Here is a 16,910-nt window from a genome sequence, read left to right as displayed (position 1 = left end):
ATAAATAACAATTTTAGAAAGTCATTACTTATATGTGGAGATCCACACTATGCCGAGATTTAGAGGGAATGTGATTGGTCAAAAATCTACATGTATTCCTCATTTCACAAAGGGAATCATGACTATGGGGAAAAATATCCACTAGCTCAGATACATGCACAGATCTGATAAAAACTGTTCATTTTAGCTAGGGAATGGGGAGCTCATTTTCCTTAATACCTGTATTTACTTCTGCTTGCAAAATGAAACCAATTTAAAACTCCAGACTCGCTACTTTATTGGAGCACTTGTGTGTAGGTTTGTAAGTTGTGTGAGCTACATGTGGAAGATGCTGAGTTTATGCCAGCCATCATGTTCATTATATGTATTTCTAAAATGGCTGCTCCTGTTATACATTCTAGCAAACATATGTGTACTCCTACAGGTATTTTAGAAAAAGCCCTGCATCGACAGAGCCTTTTCCACAATACCACTGGAATTCAGTGAACCCTGACCTGGCTCTCTCAAATCTGCTCTCTACGTCCCATGTAAAATGGGTCTTTATTTGTTTTTATGTTGCTGCATCTCACCCATTGTCTCACCTTCATGTTTTACTGACCTCTGTGCTGTAACTGCTGGCAGTAACGATCATGAAACCAAGGAACCTGAAACTCAGGGCACTCCAGGCAAACCGCTCTATTCAGTTCCATAAGTTGGAGTCGGATTTTCATGTTTAAAGTTGCAGGCAGGGCTTAAATGGAAACAAAGATAATGCATAATAAACTATAATGCTATAGTATTTCCATTACTTTACAAGACATATCAATACAACCATTCAGATCAGATGATCTAAACAAGCTGAAAAAAACCTGCAAGTTCAGAATGTGGCATCAAAATACATTACCACATTTGCAAATTCGGGCCTGGCCTTGCTTTCCCAGAATACTCTTCATGGATGGATTTAAAAGTAAATTTGATAGGGCCCCTGATCCATGTGCTAACACAACTAAGATGATAGACTTTATTGTTTTTAGAAATTTCATTGAAGAAACATCCCTATCACCTTGATTTTTTTATCATCACTGTTCAAAGATTTTGATAGTAGATACAAATCTCAAAATCTAGTTCACCCATTTTCAATGTTTAATTTTATTTGATATACTACACATGAAAATTAGCATCTAATGGATTTAAAGATAATATAAACCAAATACAAAACTCCTAATACAAATAAATACAAAGGTTAAAATCAAACAGCTAGAAACAAAGGTTAGGAACGAAGAAAACACAGTGCATGAAGATTAGGGAAAAATACAGTACTCCCACTGCAGCAGTCCTCATCTCAACTACACTCAGCAAGCACACAAACAAGAAAATTGCTAATAATAATAATAATAACTTTATTTTTGTATACCGCAATACCACAAAACAATTCAGAGCGGTTTACAGGGTAAGAGACTGTACATTTACAGCGAAGTTACAGAATATCAGAAAACAGTTCAGAACAGTTTACAAGGAGATGAGCACAGTACATTTGCAATGAAGGTACAGAGAATTAGTTATCAAGTGTATGGTATAAACCAGTGGCAATTACAAAATGATCCAATAACTGTTGCAAGGAGGTGCAGAAAGGGGAAAGGAAAAACAACCGGGGAAGAGGGGGAGGAAGGGTAGGGAGGGAGGCGAGGTTGGGATTAATAGGTTGGTTGGGATTAATACATAGCCTAGTGTCTCTCAAACTTTTTAGCTCCGACATACTAAATGGAGCAAATGTTTTTTTGTGGCACACTATAATTGAAATTATAAAATTGCTAAACCAACAAAAAATTAAATTTGAGAGTTATTTATTTAAGGTTTTTAAGCTATGTATGGGTAATTGTAACAATGGTGAAACTAAATAGAATTGCTAATCAATGCGATGGATGTGCTTATTTTTGAGTGCAAATTAACTCAAAAACACACATTTCATCATCCACCATCTACAGTCGCTCTCTTTTTTTCGGTTTAATTTCTGTCAGAGATGAAAATCCAGGTTTGCAAAGATAAAAAGATCAAAATGGAAACAAAGCCTTTAAGATTGCTTTGTTGTTCAAGTTAGGATAACTACTGAAAATAAATAAATAAATAAAATTACTTGCCATTAGTTTTCAAGGACCAATCGCATCAAAGAATGCTTGTCTGGGTAGTCGTATCCTTACGCAGACACTAATAACATTGACAGACTCTTGCATACACGACATACATGTCATCTATTCCAGTATATATTTATGAAGGGAATTTTTAAAAATAAAGTAAAATTTTGGAATCTCTTCTGGCACACTTGGAATCTCTTTGGGGCACACCACTGCGCTGTGCCACATAATTTGAGAGAAACTGACAAAGCCTAAGAAAGAAAGGCTAATGTGAAGAAATGGGGTCTTCAGGCACTCTTTGAATTTATTGTGAGAAGTTTCCAAGGGTAAGGCAAGTGGCAGGTCATTCCACAAAATGGTTTATGGTTTATTGTAATTTAATGGATCACCTTTCTTTAATTTTGATAACAAACCCCCCTCCTTTACAAAGCCGTGCTAGTGTTTTTAGCACCGGCCACCACTGTAACAGCTCTGACGCTAATAGAATTCTTATGAGCGTCCAAGCTGTTACCGCCACAGCTGGCACTGAAAATGCTAAGCACAGCTTTGTAAAGGAGGGGAATAGTGATGTACAATAACAATAAAATTAATTAAAACAAGCTGAAAAGAACTCCATTAAAATATAGAAGAAAAAAGTAATAAAGAGATTGCAAGCTAGTGGACAATCCCTGTCTCACTTTGAGCTATTTGAAAAACATATGCAGTTCAACTAAGTATGTTTTCAGTAGAGTTTTAAATGGAAAAAAATCCAAATGAGGAATGCCTGGTTGAGTCCATGTCTTACAAGAATGCAGGATAGGATCACTAACAGGTTTTGTTGTAAGGATTGCAGTCGAGTTGGATTAGTAAGCTCATCTGAAACAAAGGTATGCCAGAGGCGAAGGTTTGATGCGTAGTTATAAGGATTTTCTGCTACCAGAGCTAATGTTCCTTTTTAGTAGCGTAAGAAGGGAGGGGGGGGGGCATAATTGTATTTTTGACTTCATAGAATCAAATTCACAATGGTTTTCTCTACCAGCTGTAGCTGTTCAATATTGGTGATGCTTGTGCCTTCTGATAGCACATTACAGTAATCCAGTTGGGTTAACAATAATGTGCTAATGACCCTAACATCAAGAACTACTTAGGTAGTAACTAGGGTTACTACTAGGGGACACTCAAAGTTACAGGGAAATACTTTTAAAACCAATAAGAGGAAATTTTTTTTCACTCGGAATAGTTAAGCTCTGAAATGCATTGCAAACCCTGGTCAGATTGTGGTAAGAGTGGATAGCGTAGCTGATTTTAAGAAAGATTTGGACAGTTTCCTGGAGGAAAAGTCCATAGTCTATTATTGAGAAAGACACGGGGGAAGCCACTGCTTGCCCTGGAACGGTAGCATGGAATATTGCTACTGGGCTTGATGGACCATTGGTCTAACCCAGAAATCTCTGTACAGCACAATTCAATTCACAATTGAAGAATATTTATTTAAAAGATTTCTCAAACGCCTATTCCTAGGTAGCTTTACAAAAGTAACATACATAAAATAGGACAGATTAGACTTGTACAAACATCAAAGATTACAAATCAATCAATGTAAACAGTTGGTTCACAGCTCTCTACAAGTCAAAAAACCAAATATGGTCAGAAACATCATTCATTGGAATGCTTCTATAAAAAGTGTCGTCTTGAGCATTTTGTTAAACTTCAAAATATCGGACTTCAAAATATTGGTCCAGTTAATTTGTTCCACAGAGTTATTCCTATGATGGAGATAGCAGAAGCTCTCATATTCTCATAATGCACTTTTGAGAAGTCCATCAACAATAATCATATCACACCCTCAGACCGCAGAGTTCTAAGCAGGCGATAGATTGCCATGGTTTGGGATAAATACCAAGGAAACCCATGGTGAATGACTTTAAAGACCATTATTAATGTCTTGAAAATAATACGTAAAAGTACAAAAAAACCAGTGGAATTTCCTCAACAAAGGTGTTATGTGTTCAAACTTTCTAACACCACAAACCGACCTTGCAGCAGCATTTTGAATCATCTGTAATGCTTTACACCAGGGGTCTCAAAGTCCCTCCTTGAGGGCCGCAATCCAGTCAGGTTTTCAGGATTTCCCCAATGAATATGAATGAGATCTATGTGCATGCACTGCTTTCAATGCATATTCATTGGGGAAATCCTGAAAACCCGACTGGATTGCAGCCCTCAAGGAGGGACTTTGAGATCCCTGCTTTACACTGTACTGTTGTAATCCCTAAATAAAGGGCTCTATGCATGAAAGTGTCTGTATCTACAAGACTCTTCTAACTTACATAATGGCCATGAGGAAAACCATCTTTACCCTAAGATCCATCACACACGCTTCCCTAAGAGGCTCCAACAGAGTCTGACTGAGGCTTAGTGAGACCTTGTTTAGGTTCCAGGATGGAAATTAATGTTTTCCCAGTGTTCTGAGCTTTAGCACCCCTTTTAGGAATCTGACTATGTCTGGATGAGATGCCAAGGGAGCTTTACATTCTTGGCCAGAAACAGGAAAATCCCGCCACATAGACCCAGAGCAACACCACTTCAAGATCCTTGTCAAGGCCTGCTTGCAGGAAAGCTAACACCACTGAGATTGGAGCAAAGAAAGGCTCTGCCTTCTCCTTAATGCACCAGTGTTGAAACGTCTGCCAGCTTTAGCGTAAGCAGAGACTGTCATAGACTTCTGGACTATGAGGAGAGCAGCAATAACTATCTCTGAGTATTCTTTGCACGCAAACACCATGCACTCAAGAACCATGCAGTAAGAGCAAAGAGATCTGGATCTTCTACAACCACTGGCCTTTGAGAGAGAAGGTCCGGCTGTGGCTGTACCCCAAGTCTGAGAACTGTGCACATCTGTAGATGCATAAGGTCCATATACTACGGCCTGCATGGCCAATCTGGCGTCATAAGAAGGAATCTCCCTAGATGGTTTGCAACCTCTTATTGTGTAAACCAAGTCGAGCCTCTGTTGTTTGGAGGATGATAAACCAAAAGATTGGATTGGACTGGGTCTTCAGCCATGGTTGGATGAATGTCCAACCCTGCGCTTCCGAGTGTGGATCCTTTGACTGAAGAAGTGGTCTACCTTCTTGTTTCTCACTATAGCCTTCAAATCAAATGTTGAGCGACCCCAATGACGAACAATGGATTGGAAGACTGTGGCAAATAACAACCCTTTTCCTGAATCTAGAGTCTACCTGCTGAGGTAATCAGCCTGGACAATGTCCACTCCTGCTACTTGTGCTGCCAAAAGAGCCTGAAGATGTAGCAATGCCCACCAGCACAATAAGCAGGCCTCCAGACTCATGCGTGTACTATTAGTGCTTCCTTGGAAACAGGATACTGGGCTTGAAGGATCTTCGGTCTGTCCCAATATGGCAATTCTTATGTTCTTATGACATATGTCTCCGCTGTACTATTATCTGAGAAGGCTCGGACTGCCCAACCATCCAGCCTCTTCTCCAGTTGCTGTAATGTCAAACGAATGGCCTTAAGCGCCAATCTGCTGATCAACCACTTCATTGGGAGGTCATTCAATACCCCTAGACTGGATGGTCATCTTGTTCGTTATCTGGGTAGAATGCTTCTGTTTGCATGCATCTGGAAGATACTTTCTTAGAGATCAGACTCCACAGGTAACCCTTGAGGGGAGGAATGCTGGTCTAGTGCCTAACCCTTAGTAAGCCTGATTCTATGAGAGAGGTTGTATGGCCGGTGTAAAAAAATTTGCATCAAAATCGCAATTTTTTCACACTCCGTAAACAGTAAAAATGACAATTTTAGGATTTTTCAGGAGGGAGAACATAGGGAAACATCCAGAAACCTTCAAAACTTCACTTTTCAAACCTTCCCCGAAGTCTCTCACAGGCTGTCAGCCTGTGTACTCAGTGTGCTACAACCTGCTTTCAGCTTTCTCCCAGTAGCTGGATGAGAAATTTCACTGCCGCAATTCTAGGAATGTTTCTGCAAAGCTGATTTTAGGGCTGCCAGTCAGACTCCTATGTCTGACTACATCTCCTCTCCTGTGGACTAACGGATGCGCACTGGGATGGGCGGAGATGCAACGACACAGCTGGCCCTCTTCGAGACACTGCCGAGCCTCCTAAGGACGCCCAACAGCCTGCGTTTGACCCCTGACTAACAGAAGGTAAGACCACCTCAGGGATGGCCCTGAGCTCCAAAGAAACTATGCAGATTGACTAACAGGTACCCAGAGGGATCAGCCTGTCAGCTACAGATCAAAGTCTGAATTCTCAAGCAGGCAGAGCTTCAGAATCGTTCCAAGCACTAAAATATCCGAAAAAGGGATGAAATTACATCGAATTAAAAATAATAAAATGGGGAAAGCAGAACAAACACTCCTGCAGGCACATGTGCAGAAGGAAAGAACTGAAGGTGGTGCTAGAGAGCCCAGTGAAGTATAAAAGAGGCAGAGTAAAAAATCCAGAGTGTATTCCTTCTGCAGTAGCACACAGCTATGGAAAAATAACCCTACTATATAGAACAGACATGAGCAAACTACGGCCCGCGGGACATATCCAACTGTTTAGTTTTTTTAATCCAGCCTGCCGAATTTGTCTATCGTATTTTTCGCTCCATAAGACACACTTTTTTCCCACCCAAAAATGGGTGGAAATGTCGGTGCGTCTTATGCAGTGAAGATACAAATTTTTACCCCCCCCCAGTGCCTTTTTAAAACACCCCCCGACCTGTCATACCTTTTTAAATCCCCCTTATAGTCTGGTGGTCCAGCATGTATTGGCAGGAGCGAGCTTTCCGTGCTCCTACCTGGGCCTGCGATGCTTCCTGAATGGCTGCTGTCAGTTCTCGCGACCACCAGGCTATAAGGGGGATTTAAAAAGGTACAGTGGGGGGGGGGGAGGTTTAAAAAGGTATGACGGGACAGGGGGAGGGGTTTAAAAAGGTATGACAGGGCAGGGGGTGTTTTAAAAATGTACTGGGAGGGATTTAAAAAGGTCTGGCCCCTCTGTCAAATATAAGAACCCGTTGCGGCTCATGAGTCAAAAAGTTTGCCCAACCCTGGTCTAGAATGTCTCACCTATTGCACTGGAAAAAGATTTAACCCTTAAAAGCTATGTGTCAGACTGTTTTGGAATGAGACCAGCTTTATATTTTAAAATTCTATATAAAGCCACATAAGAAAGCAGAAAAGAAAGAACTAAACTCTTAAGTACATACTTTCCAGCTGAGCATCCAGCTTGGTGAGGAAGTCGACACTGAATACAACTTTTATCAAGTCTTCAAGGAAATATTCTTTGACAGCCAAAGTGTAGCCCAGCAGCACCAGGAAATGTGGATCAAAGGTAGCTTTGAAAAGAAGCACAAATCAGTTCATAAACACATCAAGAAGGCAACTTTCAAACAAAATACGCATATGTAACATCTGCAGGTACTGGGATCAATTCCCACTGCAGCTACTTGTGACTTTGGGCAAGTTGTTAACCCTCGTTGCTTAACCCTCCACAGACCCAGGTACAAAAGACATATTAGATTATAAGCCCGCCAAGGACAGAGAAAGTACCTGCAGATAAATGTGTGTAGTGCTGCTTATATCTAGTAGCACTATAAAAATAAGTAGTAGTATTAATTTTTACCCACAGACTTTACATTCATTTTCTAAGGGAAAATGTTCCTTTGAAAACTATTTGTGTGGGTAATTTTTCCATGGAACTTAGGTTCATATTTTTGGAAAATGAAAAGTATACAAGCAAGTGTTCTATCTGCTCCAACTCATGCAAACTCTTCACTAGCCTGCATTCAGAAGGTACGAAGGAATCATACAGAGGATCCAAACAAAAAACAAATCAACAACCTATGCATAATTTCAATCTTAAAAGCCCACTACTAACTTCTAATGAAAATAGTTAGAATGGTTATAACACAGGCTGATGAAAGATTTGAGTTAGAAGCCAAAAATAAACTGCAGAAAATGTACAAGGTGCAGGAATTTATTAAATTAAATGTGATTTAAAAAAACATATATAATAGCATCAATCAATAAAAATAATAATTATATCCAAAAGGTGGTTCTTGTTGTGGGGCATACTTGAGTTAGATGCTAGGCTTTCTGCACTCTAGGTCATCTATGATGGAAATGCAATAGAAATAGAGTTCCTAGTAGGGAAATAAATTATTATTTAACCACTCTTAGCATATTTAAATACTCATAACTTATGAAATAAAATAAAGCCACTCAAATTAGCCTGTGGCTGATTTCTAGGTTTCCCTTTCTTCATAAACTGGGCGGTTCCCCATGTAAGGTTTTTGGCCAATCTGGAGAGGCTGCAGGTATACTAGGAAAGGAGTGGGGAACAGATGGGTATGTCAAACATGGTTTCCCTCCTCGATTCAGTTGCAGGCAGTATTTACTGCCTGAATGATAAACCTTTAAACCTTTCTCTTTTCAGTAACTTAAATGGTTAATTTTTTTTTTAATGACATTTACATGCCTAACACCTAATAACCAGATGAAGGGTTCATGATTGCAGGGTTCAGACAGGGCTGGATTTACGAATTTAAGATTTTGACATTCATAGGCAAGACTATGCAGTAAATGTGGAGGGGTATTTTTGATAGTGCGTCTAAGTCCAATTTGGATGTCCTGAGATGTCCAAAATTCGGATGCCAAAAATGTTCATTTTTAAAACTGCTAGATGTCATCGCATATTTAGACGCCTTGGCCATCAGGATGTCCAACATTAGGACGCCTAACTTTTATGGCCATTTTCAAGCTCATAATGTTCAACCCGAGCCATTTGGATGTAGGAGGGGCCACCATTTATACTACACTGGTCACACAGACATACCAGCAGAGCAGTGGGGCACCTTAGAGGGTACTGCTGTGAACTTCACATAAAGGGTATCAGGTACACATTTCACCATAACTCTCTTATAATGTATGAGCCCTCCAAAACTCTTATTATTACATTACATTAGGGATTTCTATTCTGCCATTACCTTGCAGTTCAAGGCGGATTAAAAAGAATTATCCAAGATGTATTACAACAAGAACTTACAAAAAAAAAAAAAAAAATTGGTCATTTTCAAAAAGAGTAAGAAATGGGTAAGGTTATTTGTTTGGGGTAGTTGGCTTTAGTGAGAGGTGGAGTTTGAGACTTGCGGTATTATTTCTTTTTTCAGAGTTTTCTTGAAGAATATGGTCTTTATTTCTTTTCTAAAAGTCTTGTAGTCGAGGGATGCCGTCAGTAGATTGGCGATTTGATTGTCTAGTTTGGCTGCTTGAGTGGCCAGGAGGCTATCAAATAGTTTTTTCCGTTTGACCTCCTTAATTGGGGGGTATCTACCACCCCAACAGCCCTTATGACTGCAGGTAGAACCTATATGGCAGTTTAGTAGGATTTTGGTGTGCTCAAACTTTCCACCAAAAATGTAGTTGGTAGCGTGGGATATGGATCTGGGTCTCCCTCTCTATGATTTACTACATTGTTCACCAGGTTACTCCAAATACTTGCTTGCTGCTCTACTAGGCTTTCTCTTACCAGATGCTAAAGAAGGTATTCACTTTTTTATTCAGATATTTGGGGGATGAGATGGGGGTCAGTGACCATTGGGTGAGTGGGGGAGGGGTTCATTACAATCCCTCTAGTGGTCATCTGGTCAGTTTGGGTACCTTTGTGGCACTTAAGACACTTCTAAAACAGGTCTATCTCCAGATATTTAAATGGTGTCCTGGACATCTTGGAAATGGTTGATTATCACTGCAAGACATCTAAGTGCTAAGCATACCCAAAGTCTGCCCATAACATGCCTCTAACACACTCACTTGAAATTTGGGCACTAAGCATAAAACAATTCTAGCAAGACATCTAGAAAGCTGAATTCAAAAATCAGCACTTGGACATTATGATGAGAAAAACATCCAAATGTCAATTTATTTATTTATTTTTTAACTTATAGCTTTTATTTTTCACCAAGGCATATTATAGAGAACAAAGCACCCAGAAGCTCAATAAACAGAAAACAATAGAACTAGGGTAAAAAATATCAAAGCATTCATAGTGGTTCCAAGATCTTTTTCTTGAGTGGTGATTCGCAACATGGAACCCAGCATTATGTACCTGCGGTTAGGTTTATTATTTTTTCCCTGTGTATATCACTTTGTACTTGTCTACATGAAATGTCATCTGTCATTAAATGCCCAGTCTCCTAGTCCAGTACTCACCCCAGCCCTCAGGCACACCCAAGCCAGTCAGATTTTCAGGATTTCCACAATGCATATTCATGAGAGATTTGCATGCACTGCCTCTTGGTATGCAAAACTATCTCATGCATTGCATACGCATTGTGGATATTTTGAAAATCTGACTGTCTGGGTGTGCCCGAGAAATATGTTAAACTCAAATAATGTGGTTATATGTTAACTACTGCTACTTATTACTATTAATACTACTGGAAATGCACAGTGCGTATACATGTAAGAGACCTTCCACAGTCTATGGAGAACTAAACTGATTATATCATTAGCCTCGTATAGGTCACTGGTGCTTCCAAACCTTGCATACTGTGTGCAGTTCTTTTTAAGCAATCTCAAAAAAATAGAGTGCAACCAGAAAAGGTTTAGAGAAGGGTGATAAAAATTAAGGAGATAAAATACCTCCCTTATGAAGATAGGCTAAACAGTTTAGAGAAAAGGGGACAGAGGGGATATGACTGACGTTTTATAAAATTACAAACTGCATGAAATAATTAAATAGGGAAGAGACGGCTCAGGGGTAATATGATAAAGGTCTTTAAAATACCAAGTGGAGTAGAAAGGGTAGATGTGAATTGCTTGTTTACTCTCCAAAAATGCTAGGACTAGGAGGCATGCAATGAAACTCCTAGGTAGTTGATTTAAAACAAACTGGTGAAAATATTTCTTCACACGTGTAATTACACTCTGGAATTCATTGCTGCAGAATGTGGTGAAATCGGTTAACTTAGCAGGGTTTAAACAAGGTTTGGATAATTTCCTAAAAGAGAAATTCATAGGCCATTATTGAAATGGCTTGGGGAAATCCACTGCTTATTTCTAGGATAAGCAGCATAAAATCTGTTTTCTACTTGGGATCTAGCTAGGTACTTAGAACCTGGGTTGGCCATTGTTGGAAGCAGTGTACTGGGCTTGATGGAACTCCGGTCTGTCCCAGTATGGCAATTCTTATGTTCTTAAACAACAAGAAAGCAAGAGCATACTCCATGAAACTAAAGACCAAAAGAATGAAAATAAGTATCAGACATCATTTTTTAATTGTATTTATTTATTTTACAAAGCACACAATTACACTGTGGAAAGTTGCCAGAGGATGTGGTCAAGGCGACCAAAACAGTGGCATTCAAAAGAGGACTGGAAAAATTTAAGAGGAGAAGTCCATAAAAAATTATTAGCTAGATGGACTTGGGAAAGCCATTGTTCATCCTTGGAAATGAACTATGAGAAACAGATCTAAGAGGGTAAATCAAAAAGTAAAGGCAAAATACATTTAATGGCTTTAATAGAAGCCATTAAAGAATAGAAGTACTGCAACTGTGAGCAACAGAAGTAACTGTGAGCAATTAACGCATCACTTTTCCACATAGTCCCCATGCAAGACGATGCATTAGTTGAACAATACAACAGGAATGCAGAAGTTAGTTGAACTGCAGAGAATAAATTTTTCGGCTGCTCCAGAAGCCAGGTGAGCACCACTTTCTTTACTTCATCATCAGAGGTGAATCTGCGATCTCGCAGCGTCTTTTATAGTGGATCGAAGATGTGATAATTGCTAAGTGCCAAATACGGGCTGTAAAGAGGATGTGAAAGATGTTTGAACCTAAGATGTTGCACTGTCTCTTCTGTCACTGCTGCTGTATGAAGACATGCATTGTCTTGGTGCAGCAAGACTGGTTTGGACAACATTCATTTTCTTTTGCTGCAAATTGCAGGTTTAAATTCATTTCACAGCAATGCACAGTAATTTTCACTGTTTGCCTGTGCACTTGGAAATATGCCAGAATAGGCCTCTTCATGTCCCAAAAGAAGGTTAACATGATTTTCTTGTATGAGGGATGTTTGAACTTCTTCTTCATTGGAGAAGATGGATATCTCCACTCCATGCTTTGTCTTTTGCTCTCTGGGTCATAGTGATGCACCCATGTCTTGTCACCAGCAGAGCTGCCCAATTCTATTCACTTCAGTTGAATTGATTCTAATTGATTTGATCTGGGGGAAAAAAAAAAGTCAGCTTCACCTATTCAGTGCAAGACCAGTTTTGACATGGTCTAGGAACTTTCCACAGTGGCAGCCCTCACAACACGTTGCTCTTGTCTGCGTTGGGCCTTCCTCTCTGCCAAGTCCTGCCTTCGAGGAAAGGAAGTAGGCTGGACCCAGCAGAGAGTAAGGCCCCACGACGACAAGAGCAGCATGCTGTGAAGGTTAAGCTGCCGACAGTGTTTGGGGGTTGGGGAGATATGTGACAAAGAGAGCAAATGAGGGAGAGAGGGGGAAGGGAATAGAGGGAGTTATCAAACTTCAGGGCGGGAGCATGGATGAAAGGAAGACGCCTTACTACAGGGCAGACAGGGAAGGTGATGGCCTGGAAACAAGAGAGAGATTAGATAAGGCAATGGGGACGAGTGGGAGAGGCTGAAGTCAAGGAGGGAGGAAAAGAGAGAAATGCTGGGACAGGGGTGCTGGAAGAGCAGAGGGAAGAGAGAGAGAGCGAGAGAGAAATGAGGAGAGAAGAGTGGGAAAGATGCTAAATCCACAAATGGAGAAAAAAAAAGATGCTTGCCCTGGGATAAGGGGTGTAGGAGGAGAAAGGGAACATAGAGGGAAAAGCTGGACAAAAGGAGAGGCAGGGCCACAGGGGGAGGGATGGGGACACAGTGGATGGAAGGGGCAGAGAGAGAGAGCGAGAGAGAGAGAGAGTAAGATGCATGGAATGGAGAGAGAGGAAGGAAGCTGGATAGAGAGAAGAGAGTGAAGAGGATGATTAAAGCAGAAATGACAAAAGGTAGAAAAAAATATTTTTTGTTGCTTTATTGTAGTTGTATTAATAAATGTTCTTAAATAGAAAATGGAAATAACGTAATCTTTTATTAGAGTAATTTTAATATATTTTTACTAACCAGGTCAGACGTATACTGTACTGACCTGCAGAATGAGGTTTTGGCTCTGAAAGCTAATTTTAAAAAGGGATTAATCCAATAAAATGGTATTTATTTTCTAGTTTTGTTTTATTTCTATTTGTTAATTTGTAATGTGGTGATTGTTATTTGTCAGTTTTATCAAATTTACATCTGCTATCTTTATATTTTGCACAGTATGAGGAGACACTTGTTACTGTTTTTGTAGTGTTGCATGTAGTGTAGTCTGGTTTCTTGGCTGTTTAGTTTAACTTTTGTCTACATCTTTAGTTTGTAATTACTTATTCCATACTGGGTAAGGGTATATTTGTGCTCTATGTGTATGAAAAATACATGATTTTCAGTTAGCACTGACTGTGCAGGATCGATCTGTATTAATCTGGTTTGTTTAATTTTACTATAAAAATTGACTCAACTTTAAGCTTAAAAAGCTGTGTCATTAAAAGCAAATAAAAAAATTGATTTGATAGGACAAACCGAATCGAAAAAGTTTTCTCTGAAATCGGGCAGCTCTAGTCGCCAGTGACAATTCTCTCCAGAATACTTGGATCTTCTTCATAACCATTGCAACCTCCACATGCTGTTGCTTAGGGCAGATCGGTAAGCTGTTTGGGAATCCATCATGCACAGACTTTCCTGTATCCTAAGTCATCATGCATTATGGGAGATGCAGAACCATAGCTGATATCTAAATTTGCAGCCAATTAAGACACTGTTATAAGAATATAACATAAGAAATGCCTGCACCGGATCAGACCTAGGGTCCATCCAGTCCGGTGATCCGCACACGCGGAGGCTCAGCCAGGCGTACCCTGGTGCATACATTAATCACTCGTATCCCTCAATGTGTCCTGCAAGAAGATGTGCGTCCAATTTTCCCTTAAATCCTAGAATGGTAGTTTCCTCCACCATCTCTTTCGGGAGAGAGTTCCAGGCGTTCACCACTCGCTGTGTGAAGCAGAACTTTCTGACATTTGTCCTGGCCATGTCCCCTCTCAGCTTCAGGCCATGACCTCTGGTCCGAGTCTGGGTCACATTCGCCAATGTGAATAACACTGTTTCTTGCTCTCCATCCTTTCCCCCTGCTGGTGAGTGAGCACGATGTTGAAGGGCAACCAGAACGACCATCATCATTTATATCTGTTCTTTCTGCTTTAAACCTTTTAAGCCACTCATAAACCTTTCATTGATTCAGGGTGCTATGTCCATACTGAGTCAATATCTGGCGGTGAATTTCTACAGGTTTCATTCCCTCTGCCCAAAGAAAGCGCACAACTGCATGTTCTTCAGTGGTACAATTTTGCAATGGAACATCCGTGTTTCTGACCTTGTGGCTCCCACATGTTACTGGCCAGACTTAATGGTAGATATCCTGCAAACAGGATGGTTGGATAGGCTGGAGTGAGCTTGGATGACAACTTCAACATTTGGAAATTAGGACAATACCAGGTGAACTTTACAGTCTATGTCCCAGAAATATCATGTATTTTTAATGGGTATGACTAATGGGCAGACTGGATGGACCGTTCCAGTCTTATCTGCCATCATTTACTATGTTACTATGTAAAGGCCAAACGCTGCACTATATGAGTACATATGTTGCATTTTGCTAGCTCTGCTCTGGTTATCGCGTAATTTCCTTTAATTTTTTATTCGCCCTCGAACTTTTCAGATCTGCCCAAAACTTGTAACCTGGACTGACCACTGGTTGAGATACAAAGCTGAACTTAGTCCGACTCAGCATGGGTTTTCCTATGTTCTTAAGATACAACCTACTGTTTGGAATACTTACTCAAGTGAGATCTAACGTGCTGGATACAAGACTCAAAAAACTGTTCTGCTTGAGGAGGATCATAGTTCAGGACTGTAAAGAGCAGAAGTATGCCACGGATTGCAGAAGGATGAATCTAGTCACACAAAGAACAGAAGAATAGTTAACTCAGAATATATGCATAACAAACATTTCAATACTAAGCAGCAGAAACAGTCCTTCATACCTCTACATGCAAATATTGTGGGCAATACTAGAATATGGGGTCTACTTTAAGCCTATTTCATAAAGGACCACCCAAGTACCAAATAATACTTTTACAAAATGTATCCCACTCCTTTACTAACAAGTAGTGTGGGTTTTAGCACTGGCAGCGGCAGTAGCTGCTCCGACGCTCATAGGAATTCTATGAACGTCAGAGCAGTTGCCACCACTGCTTGCGCTAAAACTCATGCTCTGCGTTAGTAAAGGAGGGGGATAAATAGGGACCATCGTATACGTGGATTTCTTCTTATATTATTTTCAGAGATGTTTCCCAAGTAAAATCATAGGTCCATTTGTCCAAATATCATTCGCAGGAAATACATTTGAAATGAAGTTATTATTTTTTGAAAATGTTTGATTTGAGAAATTGCATCTTTTCAAATATATTTCCTGTGAATGATATCAAGTTGCACACATAAAACGGCAGAAATTTTTTAACATCTTGCCCATATATCACTCGTATGTATGCCTCCTTTGCATTTGTACACCATTATAGAACTGTGCTTAAAGAGCTAATGCACGAAAGGGAAAACATCAATCCTTGAGGGCAACAATCCAGTCAGGTTTTTAGGATTTCCCCAAAGAATATGCATGCGATCTATTTGACAGGTAATTTGGGCACTTAGTAGCTGTCGCTACATGACTTAGCTATGTTAGGGCATTGATCGGAGGGTTTGTTTCAATATTAATGATCTCATTTTAATACTGAGGTCATTTGCATGGTAGAGTCAGAGAATGAACGAACGCACAGAAAAGCATGCGGTGGGCCATTTTGTACATCAAGTCAGCAAATTAGGTCAGTCGCTAAACCAATCAAAATGGTTTAGCAATCTTTAGATGGTCGGAGAGTTTTGTGCATCCAGCCCATAGTGAAGTTTAATTTTGACAGAAAGCTCATAATTGGGCAATTTTCTGTAACAGGTAGGTGTAAAGTATGTAAGTACTTTTACATATGAGTTTTGCATCAACTTTCAAACAGAAACTATGAATATTCATTCCCTTTGAAGGTTGATCAAGGAAAATAAGACCTGTTGATTGCGATCGACAGTAGATCGCAAAGGCAACGCTAAGACCTTGGCCTCTTTTTCCGGCCATTTGGCTGGAGAATTAAGGAACAAACCCACAGAAGGATGGCAAAATTCAGTCTTAAGACCCACTTGGACAATGTCCATCCAGCACCCTTGCAATCTTGTGCATCTTTCAGCCTATCTCCTCCCTCACTCAAGAGAGCCGTGTGTTTGATGACATGAGCCACCACAGAATCTGAGTTCTGTCAGCTGATGGAACTCCAGTGCCATTGGGTAGAACCTGGACAAAGCCGCTTTTGCAATTCTTAAAGATCCTTCTGGGGTATCTCAATGTTCAGTAACTAGTAATGTCCAGATGCATTGGAAAACAGGAGGTCTGAGCATTGCACTGGGAAGTGGAGGGCTACACCTCCAGTTTCAACTCCTTAATAGCATCCGCTATAAAATGGTGGTTAGAGACTGACTTCCCTGGTCAAGTGCCATAGAGGCATCTTGGCTGCTGGACCCTGGACCCAAACAGGGAACTGGATTCTTCCAGGACTGTCTCTGAGCCCTAAGATAAAA

The 16,910-nt window shown here is 40.2% G+C and overlaps 1 protein-coding gene across 5 annotated transcripts in view; it reads right to left on the bottom strand.

Annotated features, from left to right (window-relative positions):
• Nucleotides 1-16,910, bottom strand: part of FASTKD1 (FAST kinase domains 1) — a 134,639-nt gene that overhangs the window by 41,695 nt on the left and 76,034 nt on the right. For all 5 annotated transcript variants that reach the window (XR_004539471.1, XM_033944707.1, XM_033944708.1 and 2 more), the window contains 3 exons: nt 15,076-15,190; nt 7,335-7,463; nt 599-730 (listed from right to left, as the gene is read on the bottom strand). Coding sequence is in view for 4 of the 5 variants with exons in the window: in XM_033944707.1 (XP_033800598.1) it covers nt 599-730; nt 7,335-7,463; nt 15,076-15,190 (376 nt within the window). In the remaining variant the exon portion in view is untranslated. The remainder of the gene's footprint in view (nt 1-598; nt 731-7,334; nt 7,464-15,075; nt 15,191-16,910) is intronic.

This window comes from Geotrypetes seraphini, chromosome 5 (assembly GCF_902459505.1).
Source record: "Geotrypetes seraphini chromosome 5, aGeoSer1.1, whole genome shotgun sequence".
In the NCBI taxonomy this organism is placed as follows: Eukaryota; Metazoa; Chordata; class Amphibia; order Gymnophiona; family Dermophiidae; genus Geotrypetes; species Geotrypetes seraphini.
This window is presented reverse-complemented; position numbering and strand designations above follow the sequence as displayed.